Below are 13,103 nucleotides of genomic sequence, written 5' to 3'. Positions count from 1 at the left end.
CCCTGTGCTCAAGTCTCCATGTGTGACAGTAATGCCCCCTGAGAAACGGCTTTGACAGGCCGGCTAAACTAGGTGAGGGTAGCCAATGGGTCTCAAACTCTTGGTGAGGTAGAGACTTCCCCTGCATGCAAAGACAGGCTCTGGTGGATTGAGCAGATGAGTCCAGTGGTCAAGAAGACAGTTTCTGTGTGTGCTGTAGAGGGAAGTGAAGGGTAGATGGGGCTTGTTAACCTGGGAAGGTAGCCCATCTAGGACAAGGAAAACACTGATCTTAAACCTTCACTACCTTGTGGGACATCTTTGGGAGAAGAAAAGGCTAAGGAGTAAACCCTACACAAATCCAGAGTGAAGTCCCTAAAACGTTTGGATTCTGCCTTGTATGCCGCCTCCTGAGAACTGCAGCCAAGCTGGTGCCAAATGTTTTGCTCTGTTTTCTTTTGGCCCGCATCAGCAAGGCTGGGGTGTGGGGGCCTTGTAGTGTGGACAGCCCAGGACTTCTATACACACTGCCCAGGTTTGTGCCCTGGAAAGATCACTAACGCTGCCATTTGACTTCACCCCTAGAGGCGCACTGTCTCTAAAGACAGATGGATACCAACAATAGCTTGAAGTGGACATGACAAGCGTCTTGTTGTAAAAATGGATATCAACAGTCCAGTTTGGCAGTTTTCTATTTAAACATATTTATGTTTGTAGTATTAACTCTCTCAGAAATGGAGGGTAGGGGGTAGAGTTATAAGAATATTTGTTTCAGAGTAGGGAATAAAAGACAATATTTTTCTCAAGACATTTTGAACATATTTGCAATTTGGGCATTCTTTTTCCACTAGGTGGCACTATATGCTAGTACTTAAACACAATAAATTCTGAACTGTTGCATTATTTTGCTTTCCATTTCTAGCCTTTCCTCTGAGGAGCTCAGGGTAGTGTACATACGGTCCTCCCACTTAACATTTTATCTTGCAAAACCTTGTGAGGCAGGTTAGACCGAGAGATGGTGACTGGCCCAAGGTCACCTTGTAAAGTTTATGACTGAGGATTTGAACCCTGGTCTCCCAAATCCAACACACCCTAACAGGGTTTAGAACTGGGGCTAGCAGCCAACATAGAACCAGACTTTTCTATTGCTATGTAGCCAGGATAGTAGTATATGTTAAGAGCTTCCATGCTGAGCTGCTGTCAGCAAGAGACTTGGGCCTCATCTCTACTATCCTTTTGAAGCAGTACCATCCCTTCCCCCAAACGGTGGTTTCTTAAAGGTGCTGAGAATTGTTAGAAGACCCCATATTCCCCTCACAGAACCATTATTTAATCCTTCCCAGGAAACTCTGGGAAGTGTAGTTCTCTGAGGGGAATAAGAGTATCCTAACAAGTCTCAGCACCCTTAACAAACCACAGTATGATGCAGCTTAAGTGCAGATGGGACCAAAGGTGCTAGAGTCTCACAATCTGCTTGAATGCCATTTCCTTTGTTTTTCTTTCCTTGAGTAGCCCACATAAAATGACGGGGAAATCCATAATTTCTGCATTGTGGTGACTGGGCAACTGCATGCTTCCCTTTCTTCCCCTTCCCAACAAAATGTACCAGTAAAGCCATGCATCTCTTCAGATTGAACCTGAAGTAGAATGAATGAGTTGCTCTGGAATATTGTTTTCAAGACAAGGTTTCATGGAATATTGTTTTCAAGACAAGGTTTTCAAGCACAAGGTTTCATGGATTACAGTGCATTCCATCAGATTCATAAATTGAATCTTACCCTGAGTTGCATTACAAAAATGTGTTTGGAGTTGGAGTGGGGATTGTAAACTTGAACAGTGAGGTCAAAAGGAAATGAAATGCAGAAAGTACGGGTGGTGATAACTGTGCTATTGACACTGACCATACACACAAAACCAACAAAAAAACCAAACATTGACGATGAAGAACCTGTGGCAATCCATAAGTTGTTAGACTCCACATTCTATAAGCTCCACAGGTTCCCTATCCATGGTGTAATGGGAAATGTTAAAACAGCTTGGTTTGGCTTCCCTTTCAAGCTACCTGAAGAGTTCCCTGCATGTTTGTAGATTATCTCAAAACACTTTTTTGTGTGTGCCATGAACAAGTCAGATGAAGATGCACATTGCGAAAGAGAATCCCTTTCTTTCTCTCCCCCTCCCCTCCCCTCCCATCTTAGGGTTGTAGAATGGGATCTTTGGCATTTCCGAATTGTGTAACAGGAAATAAACCCACAAATTAGAAGATGTTATGGGGACTTTATGAATTAAAATGGTTAGGCTTACCTGGGAATGTTATCAAAGCACATTTAGATTTAAGGAACTTCCAGATGTTTGCTTTTGACTGAGCTTGTAGTGCCAAAGCAGGAAATGAAACAGGAAGTACCTCATAAAAGTGGTTTTTGTTATGTTGGTAGACTGTTGCTACCATTACTGGTTTTGGATGGCAGTTGCTATTTCGTTCCTCTGTCTTGATCCTGCCAATACTTTTTGTAGTAGAGGGCATCAACACGAACCAGTTACCGACAGAGAATCACAATCTTAGCAAAAGACAGTAGATTAGAATTGCTACAATTCTGCACGGGTTGAACAGCTGCAGAATTAAAAGTATAACAGTTGAATGTGGTTTTATATTGTTTTCAGTTTCATTTTACATTACAGTTAAACTTTGGTTGTCAAACATAATCCATTCCGGAAGCCCATTTGGCTTCCGAAATGTTGGCTTCTGATTAGCTGCAGGAGCTTCCTGCACTCAGTGGAAGCCACGTCAGATGTTCAGCTTCTGGAAAACGTTCGAAAATCGGAGCATTTACTTCCTGGTTTTCGGTGTTCGGTAGCAGAAACGTTCCAAAGCAGAGGCGTTTGTGGACCGAGGTTCGACTGTATTTGTTTTTTAGACTGTAAACCGCCTAGAGATGAAAAGTAGGCCATCATTCATTTGATGGTTTTTCTGCAACAACAATATTTACAGAATAGGTGCATGTTCTTAGTAGCCTGGACAGAGTTGATCAGGAACATGCTCTAAGAAGAACGGAGGGAGAACCTGTTTTTTCTAAGAACACGTTGTTTGCCCTTAGGCACAGAGATTTGATTACCGTATGTCAATGTCCCATGAAGCACAATCCTAAGTATTTTTCTTCAAAAGCAGGCATCAGAATTCAATGGGGCTTACTTCCAATTAAATGTACACCTTATTTAATTTTAATATGTTGGCTTTCAGAGATTACCCTTCCCAAGGAGGCAGCCAATATTACAGTTTTGAAACGTGAAAAAAATGATAACCAACTGTTGCTGGCATCTGTCTGTCTCAAGATACAATCTGTGTGCCTCTGGGGGTGAACCCAAACTGCTGTGTTAGCAGCACAGATGACAAGATCCCCCTCTCGGCCTCGCTGATGTAGGCTAAAGGAAAGCAGAGCAATATGTTTGGCACCAGCATGGCTGTAGGAATTGCTGGATGGAGACATACAAGGCACTATCCAACCGTCTTAGGGACTTCACTCTGAATTTGTGCAGGGTTTTCTCCTTCATCTTTTCTTCTCCCAAAGATATCCTGCAAGACAGCAGAGGTTTAGAATCAGAGTTTTCCTTCTAGATGGGCTACCTTCCCAGGGATGGGGTGTATAAACAACTAAGATATCCAGAAAGATTATAACATCAGTTTTTAAACTCATCAGAAAAAACAGCATCAACAGGTTTCTGAAAAGCAGCAAAGCAGACATCAAAACAGGAGCAGTTAAGTATAAAGCAAGTGCAACAGAACTTCCTCCCCTGCCCCATGCTCCCCAAGTGTGCTCTGGGTCCCCCCCCCCCAATCTTCTGGAGCAGATTTGGGTGTTGTGCAATGGCGTGCAGGAAAAGGAGACGGGGGAAGTTCTGTCATGCTCATGGCAGTTCTTCAGCACACAATGATTTAATTGGTTACAACCCAGAGTGACTGGCCCAAGACCACCCAGTAAACTTCAAGATTGAGTAGGAGTTTCTTCTCAGTTGTAGCAGAACACCCTAACCACTGCACCACCCTAACTCACAGGGACAGCTTATTGTTACTGAAGTAATCAGGATTCAGGTTGCTAGAACTTGTCCCTGCCATGCTGTTTTACCAGATAGAAGCAACCTCAGCCATTTAGCAGGCCCAACTTTCTCATTTAGTAGTGGACATGGATCGTAGGAGGACGCGGGTGGCGCTGTGGGTAAAAGCCTCAGCGCCTAGGACTTGCCGATTGAAAGGTCAGTGGTTCGAATCCCCGCGGCGGGGTGCGCTCCCATCGCTCGGTCCCAGCGCCTGCCAACCTAGCAGTTCGAAAGCACCCCCGGGTGCAAGTAGATAAATAGGGGCCGCTTACCAGTGGGAAGGTAAACAGCGTTCCGTGTGCTGCGCTGGCTCGCCAGATGCAGCTTGTCACGCTGGCCACGTGACCCGGAAGTGTCTGCGGACAACGCTGGCTCCCGGCCTCTAGAGTGAGATGAGCGCACAACCCCAGAGTCTGTCAAGACTGGCCCGTACGGGCAGGGGTACCTTTACCTTTACCTATGGATCGTAGGACCACACAGAGAACAGGATTATTTTTCAAATGAAAGCTGCAATCCTATCCACACATTAAGGAATGCAGCCCATTGAAAACAGTGGGATTGCTTCTGAGAAAATATGTGGGCAATTATGAGCCAGATTCCCAGCTTGTCCTTATTTTATTATGATCTGCTCTGAAAAGATTGGTGGTACTCACTTCTCCTTTTTCAGTCTAAGCTATCCTGGAATACAGTCGTTTGGAAATTGCGGAGTTTATTTTATTTTATTTTAAAGTTCCCTTTTTTATTTTCACATTTAAGAAAATAAAGTACCATATTTTATTTTCCGAACTCCTTAATTCTGGGAAACAGTCCCCACAGAGACTGAATCTGCTCTAGGGAAGGGAATTAGCTCAATGGGTAAGGGTCATAGTTCTGCCACTGGGGGTTGCTGGGTTGTGGTGACCCATGGCACGGCCTTTTTGGTGGTGGTTCCCTGTTTGCTAAATCCCTTGCCTAATGATTTATTTCAGTCTCGCTTGCTATTGGCTTTTGGGATAAATGTTAAAACATTCCTGTTTACCCGGGCATCTGATGGTTGAAAGTTAGTTGTACTGGTTTAGTATTTATGTGTTTACCACTCTGGACCCACTTTGGGGAAAGTGCAATATATAAATGTAATAAAGAAATAAATACAGAGCTCAGTGGCAGAAGCATCTGCTTTGTATGGAAAGGTCCTCGGGTTCAGTCTCCAGCAATTCCAGGTAGGGCTGGGAAAGACCTGCCTAAAAGCCTGAAGAGCCATTTCCAGTCAGGGTAGACTGTAGTGATCTAGATGACTTGTGCAAGGCAGTTTCCTGTGTTCCTTTGTTGTTGAACACACTGCTTAATGTACTGTATTTTTCGCCCTATAGGACGCACTTTTCCCCCTCCAAAAATGAAGGGGAAATGTGTGTGCGTCCTATGGGGTGAATACAGGCTTCAGGAAGCTCTGCGCAACCCTTGGGAGCCCGGCGCCAAGCCGCGCCAGGCTCCCAAAGGTTGCGCAGAGCTGCCTGCATTTCGAAGCCTCGGGCACGCTGAAGAGCGTGCCCGGGCTTCGCACAGCTCTCTGCAAGCCAGGGGAGACCAGCGCGGCTCCCTAGGCTTGCGGATAGCAGGCTGTTCTGGGGGCTGGGGTAGGGGGAAGCCTGGGCTTCCCCCGCGCCAGCCCCGTGCCTGGGGGGGAAATAATTTTTTTTCTTTATTCCCCCCCCCAAAAAAAAAACTAGGTGCGTCCTATAGGGCGGTGCATCCTATGGGGCGAAAAATATGGTACATGAGAGATGTGTTGCAGCGCAAGCGCTAGAAGCTGTGTTCTCCAACCTAAACACGCTTTCCTCCCATTGCTACAAACTTTCTGTGGTTGCTAACTGGGGACAACTCAGGGACACTATTTTTTTTCCCAGCTGGTAAATGTATTATGTGTTTTCAGATCCAATTCACTATATATTTCAGCATGCACACTGAACACACTGCGACTTACTTCTGAAGACAGGAATGCTCTGCTATTCATTGCCCCACCTTTCCTCTTGGAGCCCAATCCTAAATGACTACTCACTTTTACAGTTAATGGGATTTGTGTTTTTCAAGTTTAGGATAGACCCTTCTCTAGCAGTGTTGCAAGTTAGCCTTCCATCAGCCAAGGGAGTCAATCCTATGAATGCTCGCTCAGAAATGAGGCTGGAGGAACACACAGGATTGCAACCGAAGTTGAGCTGGGATTTTAATTTGTGCTGCCCACAAGAGCTTTGGGGGACCATAAATGCTTTGGGGGACCAGGGTTTTGGAAACGGGCACCGTTGCTTTGCCCTGGCTCAAATTAATAGCGACCCTCCGGCTGTGATCTACTACCCGCTTACTTGGGAGTAAGCCCCATTAATTCCGTGGGAATACTTCCGAGTAGGCATGTTGCACAGTTAATTTCCCTGCAGTTCAAATACTAAGGCGCAACGCTACGCATATCTACTAAGAAGTCCCATTCAACGGCACCTCCCTCCAGATAAGTGGGTGCAGGACTGCAGCTTAAGGACACTGATATGTCTTAAGACAGATTTCTTTCTCTCTGTGTGTAAACCGTCCTGCTGGTTTGAAGGACGGGTTCCCCATAATAAGTGAAGCGTCACAAACAAATGCCTCTTTCGGAGTAGCTTGGAAATAGTCCCGGTGGCTTGAAGGGACGGGACCCTCTCCCACCCAGAGCAAGCGACGGACAGGACGGCGGTGATCACCCTCCTCAAAGCGCGGAGGCGCGCGGAGAGAGGAGAATCCTCCCGCAATTGACACCTCCGCAGCTGCAGGCACGACTCGAGGCTCGAAGACGAGCCCCTTCTTAACCCACCTCCAGCTTTGGAAGCGCCCTTCTCCCCTTTCAGCCGGGGCTATTTGCGCAGCTCCCGCGCGCGCGCTGGGAGGAGACTGAGGAGAAACCATTGGGGGGGGGGGGGAGAGGCTACCCGCGTCGGAATCCCCAGAGAGGACGAGGAGTGGGCTGGCGAGCTTCTCCCCCTCCCCAGTCCCAGAGCGCTGAGGGAGGAGGAGGAGGAGGAGAGTCCACCACCCACCTACCTCCCCGCCCCCGCCCCGCGCAGCTGGAGGGCCATGCTAGGGAAAGAGGCCACGCTTCCCAAACTTCCTGCCCCACTTTCCTCAACAGCCGGCTGCCAGGAGGTGCCGCCGCCGAGCGCGCCCCAAGTGTGAGGAGCGAGGAGAGAGCCGCCTCAGGAGCCGCCGCCGCCTCCCCCCTGAGGGGACCGTGAGCCCGCCACCCGCCCCGCGCAATGAGCGAGCCCCGGGAGAAGAAGGCGCCCGCGGCTTCGCCCCCCGGCGGCACTGGCAAGGGCCCCGCCGTCGTCTCGCTGCTCTTCTCGCTCCTCTCGGTGGGCGCCTGCTTCCTGCTCAACGCCAAGACCTCTCGGCTCGAGGGCAGGCTGGTGGCCCTCGAGGAGGAGTTGGCCGCCGGCCGCGCGTGGAGCCCCGGCGAGCAGCTCGGCGCCGAGCCCCTGCTCGCCCTGCTGCAGCCTCAGGTGGACGGGCTCCTGCAGGAGGTGAGTGGGCAGGGAGGGAGGCGGACGGGCTGCTGGCGCCTGGGACGCCTAGGAGGCGGGCAGGGCTGCAGCAGCACTCTCCGTCTCCAACTTCTCCAACAACTGGCGGTGATTGACAGGGATCCACCGTGGCGTATGCCAAGCGCCCTGAGCCGCATGAAGAGTGCCTTCCAAGGCTGACCAAGCCTGGGAGCCTCGCGAACGTGTCGTGGCCAGAGCTTTCGATCTGATGAAGCGCTGGCAGACCGTCGCTCCCCCAAGCGCGCGCTGTGCTATGTTCGCCTTGAAAGTGCCTTCCAGGACACTGGTGTCGCTTCTGCTGCAGCAGTCGAATCGGGTTACCTCTTCTCACTTAGCTGCTGGAGGGGCAGGCAGACTAGCGTCTCCAGCTTCTTTGAATGCGAAGTTTATGGGGTGCCCTTGGTTGCGTGCTGTTATCCTCCGCCTCCTCCCTCCAAGGAGTTTGGAACAGCGTTCCTTATCCTTCTCTCTCCACCCTCTTCCTCATTAAAACAGCCTAGGCTGAGATATATCGACTGGCCCAGTGTCGTGCAGTGAACTGAGTGGCTTAGAACTCAGATTTCCTTGGCCCTAGTCAGACACTGCCAGGAAAATATGTTCAGATTCCAGGGCTATGAGTTCCAAAAGGTGGGGAGCAAAAGAGTGCTTTTGAGCATGTGCAGAATGCTGTCCCATCAGTACACTGCAGCCAGGTCCAGTACATCTGGGATTAGAGGAGAAAGAGCTTTCAGATCAAAGGGTGTGATTTCATAGAATCATAGAATTGTAGCATTGGAAGGGATCACAAGGATCATCAAGTCCAGCCCCCTGCAGTGCGGGAATCTTTCACCCAGCATGGGGCTCAAACCCAGGACCCTGAGATTAAGAATCTCATGCTCTACCAACTAAGCCATCACTCAGGGAAAAGCCTGGCCATTAGCACCTTTTGAAAACATACATTGGTGACTGAACCAATTTTTCAAAAATAAGTGCTTTGCAGGTCTCTGCTATGGACCACTGAAGAAGTTTGAATATTACAAACATCACATTCTGTAAGACTGGGGAAATCCACATCATTTTAACAATAATTCCTCAAAATAAGAGGTACTTTAGTAACCTTTTCATGTTAGTGCTATTGTAAGATTTAAAGAGAAATTTAATTGCATTTCTCGAGTACTTCTGAATAGAGTTGCAAAGGTTTACAAAGTGTGACCCATATCTTGGAGCTTGTGTGCTAATTGCATGATGAAAAGCATTTTGATGGATGCTAAGGCTTGTATGGAAGCAAAGTGCCAAACATTTTACTGCTTACAAAAGTTAATTGTGTTTCCTCAAGAGGACCTTCCTAATTGCCCAGCTTCTTTGATCCGTGTGGTGATGAAACTTCATGATTCTCCACTGGTGGGTTCTCTTTTTGTGAGAACCACTAATATAAATGTGAGAAAGAGGCTTGTGGCACCATAAAGACCAACACATTTATTTATTTATTGCATAAGCTTTCATTATAATATAAATATACAAGTCTTTAAAGTGCACGATGTTTTCAATGTTTTTTTTATTATTCTGTTGCAATGAGCTAATATTGATTATCTCTCCAGAGACTAGTGTGAAGGCTCATGCCAGAGGAGACAGAGAACGATATTGGACCAGTAGTTTTAGATAACATTCATGATGACACTTAGGGTTTTCTTATCCATAAGACTTTGGCCAGCTGTTTGAATTCTGGAGATCATGGATAGACCTTTTAATTGTTAAATGCTTCAGATCCAGACTCGCACTAAGAGCACAGTTTCCCTGTGAGTTGTCTTGATATTAGATTGTACAAGACAGCTCAGGTCTCTTGGTTGTGAATACTTTATGAAAAATATATGTAAAATAAGGCCAGAGTAAATCATTATGTAGGTATAGCTCCATTATGGAAAAACTGCCCCCAAATTGCTCAATGTTTAAACCTGACAGCAGTGTATATAGACTGTCTTTAACCCGTTTTGCTGTTGATTGTGAGCAGCCAAGTCAAGGAAATAGTAGCAGGGAGTTTTCACATGGACCTGATGGATACAGATCTTGCAGAGCTTCAAATGTCATCCATCAAACATGGACAGTTCTGGATAGTGTGGGCATGCTTCCCAGGCTACATGGATTCTTAAGTCTGCTGTATTACTAACAGCTCACTCATGTAAGGCAATTGTCCAATAACTGTTAAGCATATTCCATCCTAATCCCTTTGCTGCCACAGTAAAACTTGCAGTATATCCTGGAGTGCGCTCCTGGCTATAGATAGAGCACTTATATCAGTATTTTGGATTTGGGATGGAATTTCTATGTCGTTTGTATGATCAGTTCAAGGTTATTTGTATGTGATAAATAACTAGAACAGCCTTCCCTAGCCTGGTGCCCTCCAAATGTTTTGGACTACAACTCTTATTGGTCCCAGCCAGCATGGCCATGTTGGTGAGGACTGATGAAAGCTGCAGTCTGAAACATCTGAAGGGCACAGGGTTAGGAAAGACTGATCTAGAAGAGCAAGAGGGGAGGAGTGGAGAAGTCGCTTTTGGAGTAGTAGTAGTAGTGCAGCGAAAGGAACTGACATAGCAGAATCAGTTCTTTACTTGGAATGATAATTATGGATAAGATATGGACAGCATATATATGTTGGTTTGATTTTAGGTTGAAGAGGCATCATTGTAAAGATAGCAAAATACAGATGGGAGGCAAAATCTTAGCTCTCTAATGGGAACTTTCATCCCTGTCCAGATACATTTTGCAAATAATTAATTTTTGATTAGTATTACAAATTGTTTCTTGCCCTGTAAAATGGAATTCGATTGTTGGATAATATTTAATTGTTGAGCAATTTTTGAGCATATTTGAGCAATTTTTTAAAAGTGTTTTGACTGTACTGAAGTACTTGGATGATAAATCAATGAATAATTAACACTGTTGATTAACCATTGATTAACACCATGTATGGGCAGGGTATAAATAATAATAATAATAATAATAATAATAATAATAATAATAATAATAATAATTACTACTACTACTACTACTACTACTAAGTCAGCTGCTTTGTTTTAAATGAGTGCCAGGGAAATTCTATGTGTGTCTGCTCCAGGTTACAGATAGGTAGCCGTGTTGGTCTGCCATAGTCAAAACAAAACAAAATCCTTCCAGTAGCACCTTAAAGACCAACTAAGTTAGTTCTTGGTATGAGCTTTCGGTTAAATTCTCCAGGTTAAATTCTGAGCTTATATCCAGGTATGTGTGTGTAGGATTGCAGTCTAAGGCTGCAATACTTTACACATTTAGTGGTGTATAAGCCCCATTGAACTCAGTGGACTTCTCAATAAATGCACCTAGAATTACACTATAATTTCTTGCAAGTATTGGCTATGGTGAAGGTTACATTTCCAAGATGGGCAAGATCATATTTACATTCGTATAAACAAATAATATGGAAATCCATAAGTTCCTTAGGGAATGCTTTCTTATTATTTATGTTCTTATGATGATAGGGTGGCCAGGTGAAAGAAAGAAAGAAAGAAAGAAAGAAAGAAAGAAAGAAAGAAAGAAAGAAAGAAAGACAGACAGACCAGGGCTCCGGCTCCTTTATTAATTGTGTAGAAGAGAGAATTGTATGTAAGCTACACCTCCTGAAATTCCATTCTCAACTATTAAAGCTGCCAGAGCCCTCACCTCTCCTTTACTTGGCCACCCTAGTAGTAGGCTCATATACCGTACTTAGCAACACTCCCTGAAACTTACTACTACATGTTAGGTGTTTGACAGTTAAGGAATGTGCATTACTTGTTGCATTATGTGAATCACTTCCTTTTATAATATTGTCATGTATGTCAGAAGATAATTCTTAGCCTCAAAATCCACAGTATGAAGAACCAGTTCTTCATTGCCTTCCTATATTTTATAAGATGGTTCACTGGTTTCCTTGATGCTATTTGCTCATGTGCATAAGCCACAAATGGACTTGATGGCTTCAGGATTTGACTAAGGAATAATGGAAGGCAGTGTAGAAAAGCAATCTTAAACCTTGAAAGTTCTTTTTGCTAAAGCATTTCCTTAAGGGAAGCAAATGTAATGTTGCCTATTAACTGTATTGCCAGTTTGTTATTTTTAGTTGTTATGGGACAGTGCCAAAGAAGGGAGGAGATGTCACTGAAGGGAGATCAGTGATGGCATGCTAGCTGAAAGAAGAGAGCTCCAAGGGGGCATTGCAGCATGTGGTATAGCTCACTCTCATACTGCACAAAATGTCCCAAGAGTATCTCTGTAGGTGAAACCACACAGTCATGGAGATCTCAAATGAACTTGCATAGAAATATTCTTAAGGACAAGAACAGCTTGTCGTCAAAGGGTGAGCATTTCTCCCAGGCTACCACCTCTCTAACCTGTCAGACCTTGTCCTAAAGGAAACCTGTAGAATTCCTCTAATCAATAAGTTAGGAAATCAATTACTTTGGTGAATACACAGAACAAAGAGGCTAAGTAGAGAAACCTCTCTGTTTTTGTTAATAGATTGTATATAGCTGGGCAAACTGCCTTCCTCCAACGAACATTCAGAGTTACTTTGGAGGCAGCCAGTTTGCCCAGCTGTATCCACCATTATCTTGGAACTGGTCCTCACCAACAGGGAAAAACTGATCGACAACGTGGAAGTACTGGGAACTTTGGGAGAAAGTGATTGTGCCCTTTTGAGTTTCATTATACAAAGGCATTTTGTTTCAAAAATAAAAAAGATTAATTCTTTTCATGAAATGTTTTCCCATCTTATCATGCATTTGCCATTTTTAGTGAAATCCTATGCAGTCTTGTTCAGAGGCAAGTTCCATAGAGTTTAATGGAGTTTAATGGAGTCTACTCCCAGATAAATTGATTACAGCCCAAATGACAGTTCCAATTTGTATGTTGTGCCCTGCATTTTTTCATTTACAGTGGTTTCTTGGTTTAAGAACACCTTAGTTTATGAACAACTTGGATTAAGAACGCTGCAAACCCGGAAGTAGGTGTTTTGGTTTGTGAACTTTGCCTTGGAGGAAGAACATGTTTTGCTTCCTGTTGAGTGTGTTCCATTTGTAAATTGAGTCCCCTGCTGCTAAGGGAAAGCACGCTTTGGTTTAAAAACACTTTGGTTTAAGAATGGACTTCCGGAACAGATTAAGTTCATAAACCAAGGTACCCTGTGTTTGCATTGTGCTTTTGTCACTTTGGTTCCAGATAAATCCTTAGGATGGCTTACAAAATCAAACAACTTAATCTTTTTTATAGAATAAATCAGTTAAATCCCCATAATCAAGTGCAAATTGCACTCCAAAAAGTAAACATTAAAAGTTGCTTGAAATAACACCCAACTCACTTCTCAAACACCTGCTAAAATTTATGTTTTCACTGTTCTCATGCTAGATTGGAATCTGTCTGGCAGGCTTTCCTGGGAAGGGAATTCTTATTCTTAAAATTTATATTCCACCCTTCACCTGAGGATCACAGGGCAATTTA

The 13,103-nt window shown here is 44.9% G+C and overlaps 1 protein-coding gene across 2 annotated transcripts in view; it reads left to right on the top strand.

The window, feature by feature from the left end:
* Positions 1-6,740: 6,740 nt before the first annotated feature.
* LOC144324915 (collagen alpha-1(XXIII) chain-like) overlaps positions 6,741-13,103 on the top strand; it is a 214,132-nt gene continuing 207,769 nt past the window's right edge. Inside the window, exon 1 of one of the 2 annotated variants that reach the window (XM_077924593.1) lies at positions 6,741-7,592. In XM_077924593.1, coding sequence (XP_077780719.1) covers positions 7,326-7,592 — 267 coding nt within the window. In that variant the 5' untranslated portion in view covers positions 6,741-7,325. The remainder of the gene's footprint in view (positions 7,593-13,103) is intronic. The other variant, XM_077924594.1, reaches the window with a different exon arrangement.

This window comes from Podarcis muralis, chromosome 2, assembly GCF_964188315.1.
Source record: "Podarcis muralis chromosome 2, rPodMur119.hap1.1, whole genome shotgun sequence".
NCBI lineage: Eukaryota > Metazoa > Chordata > Lepidosauria > Squamata > Lacertidae > Podarcis > Podarcis muralis.
Note: the sequence above shows the minus strand (reverse complement) of the source record. Positions and strands in the feature narration are given on the sequence as shown.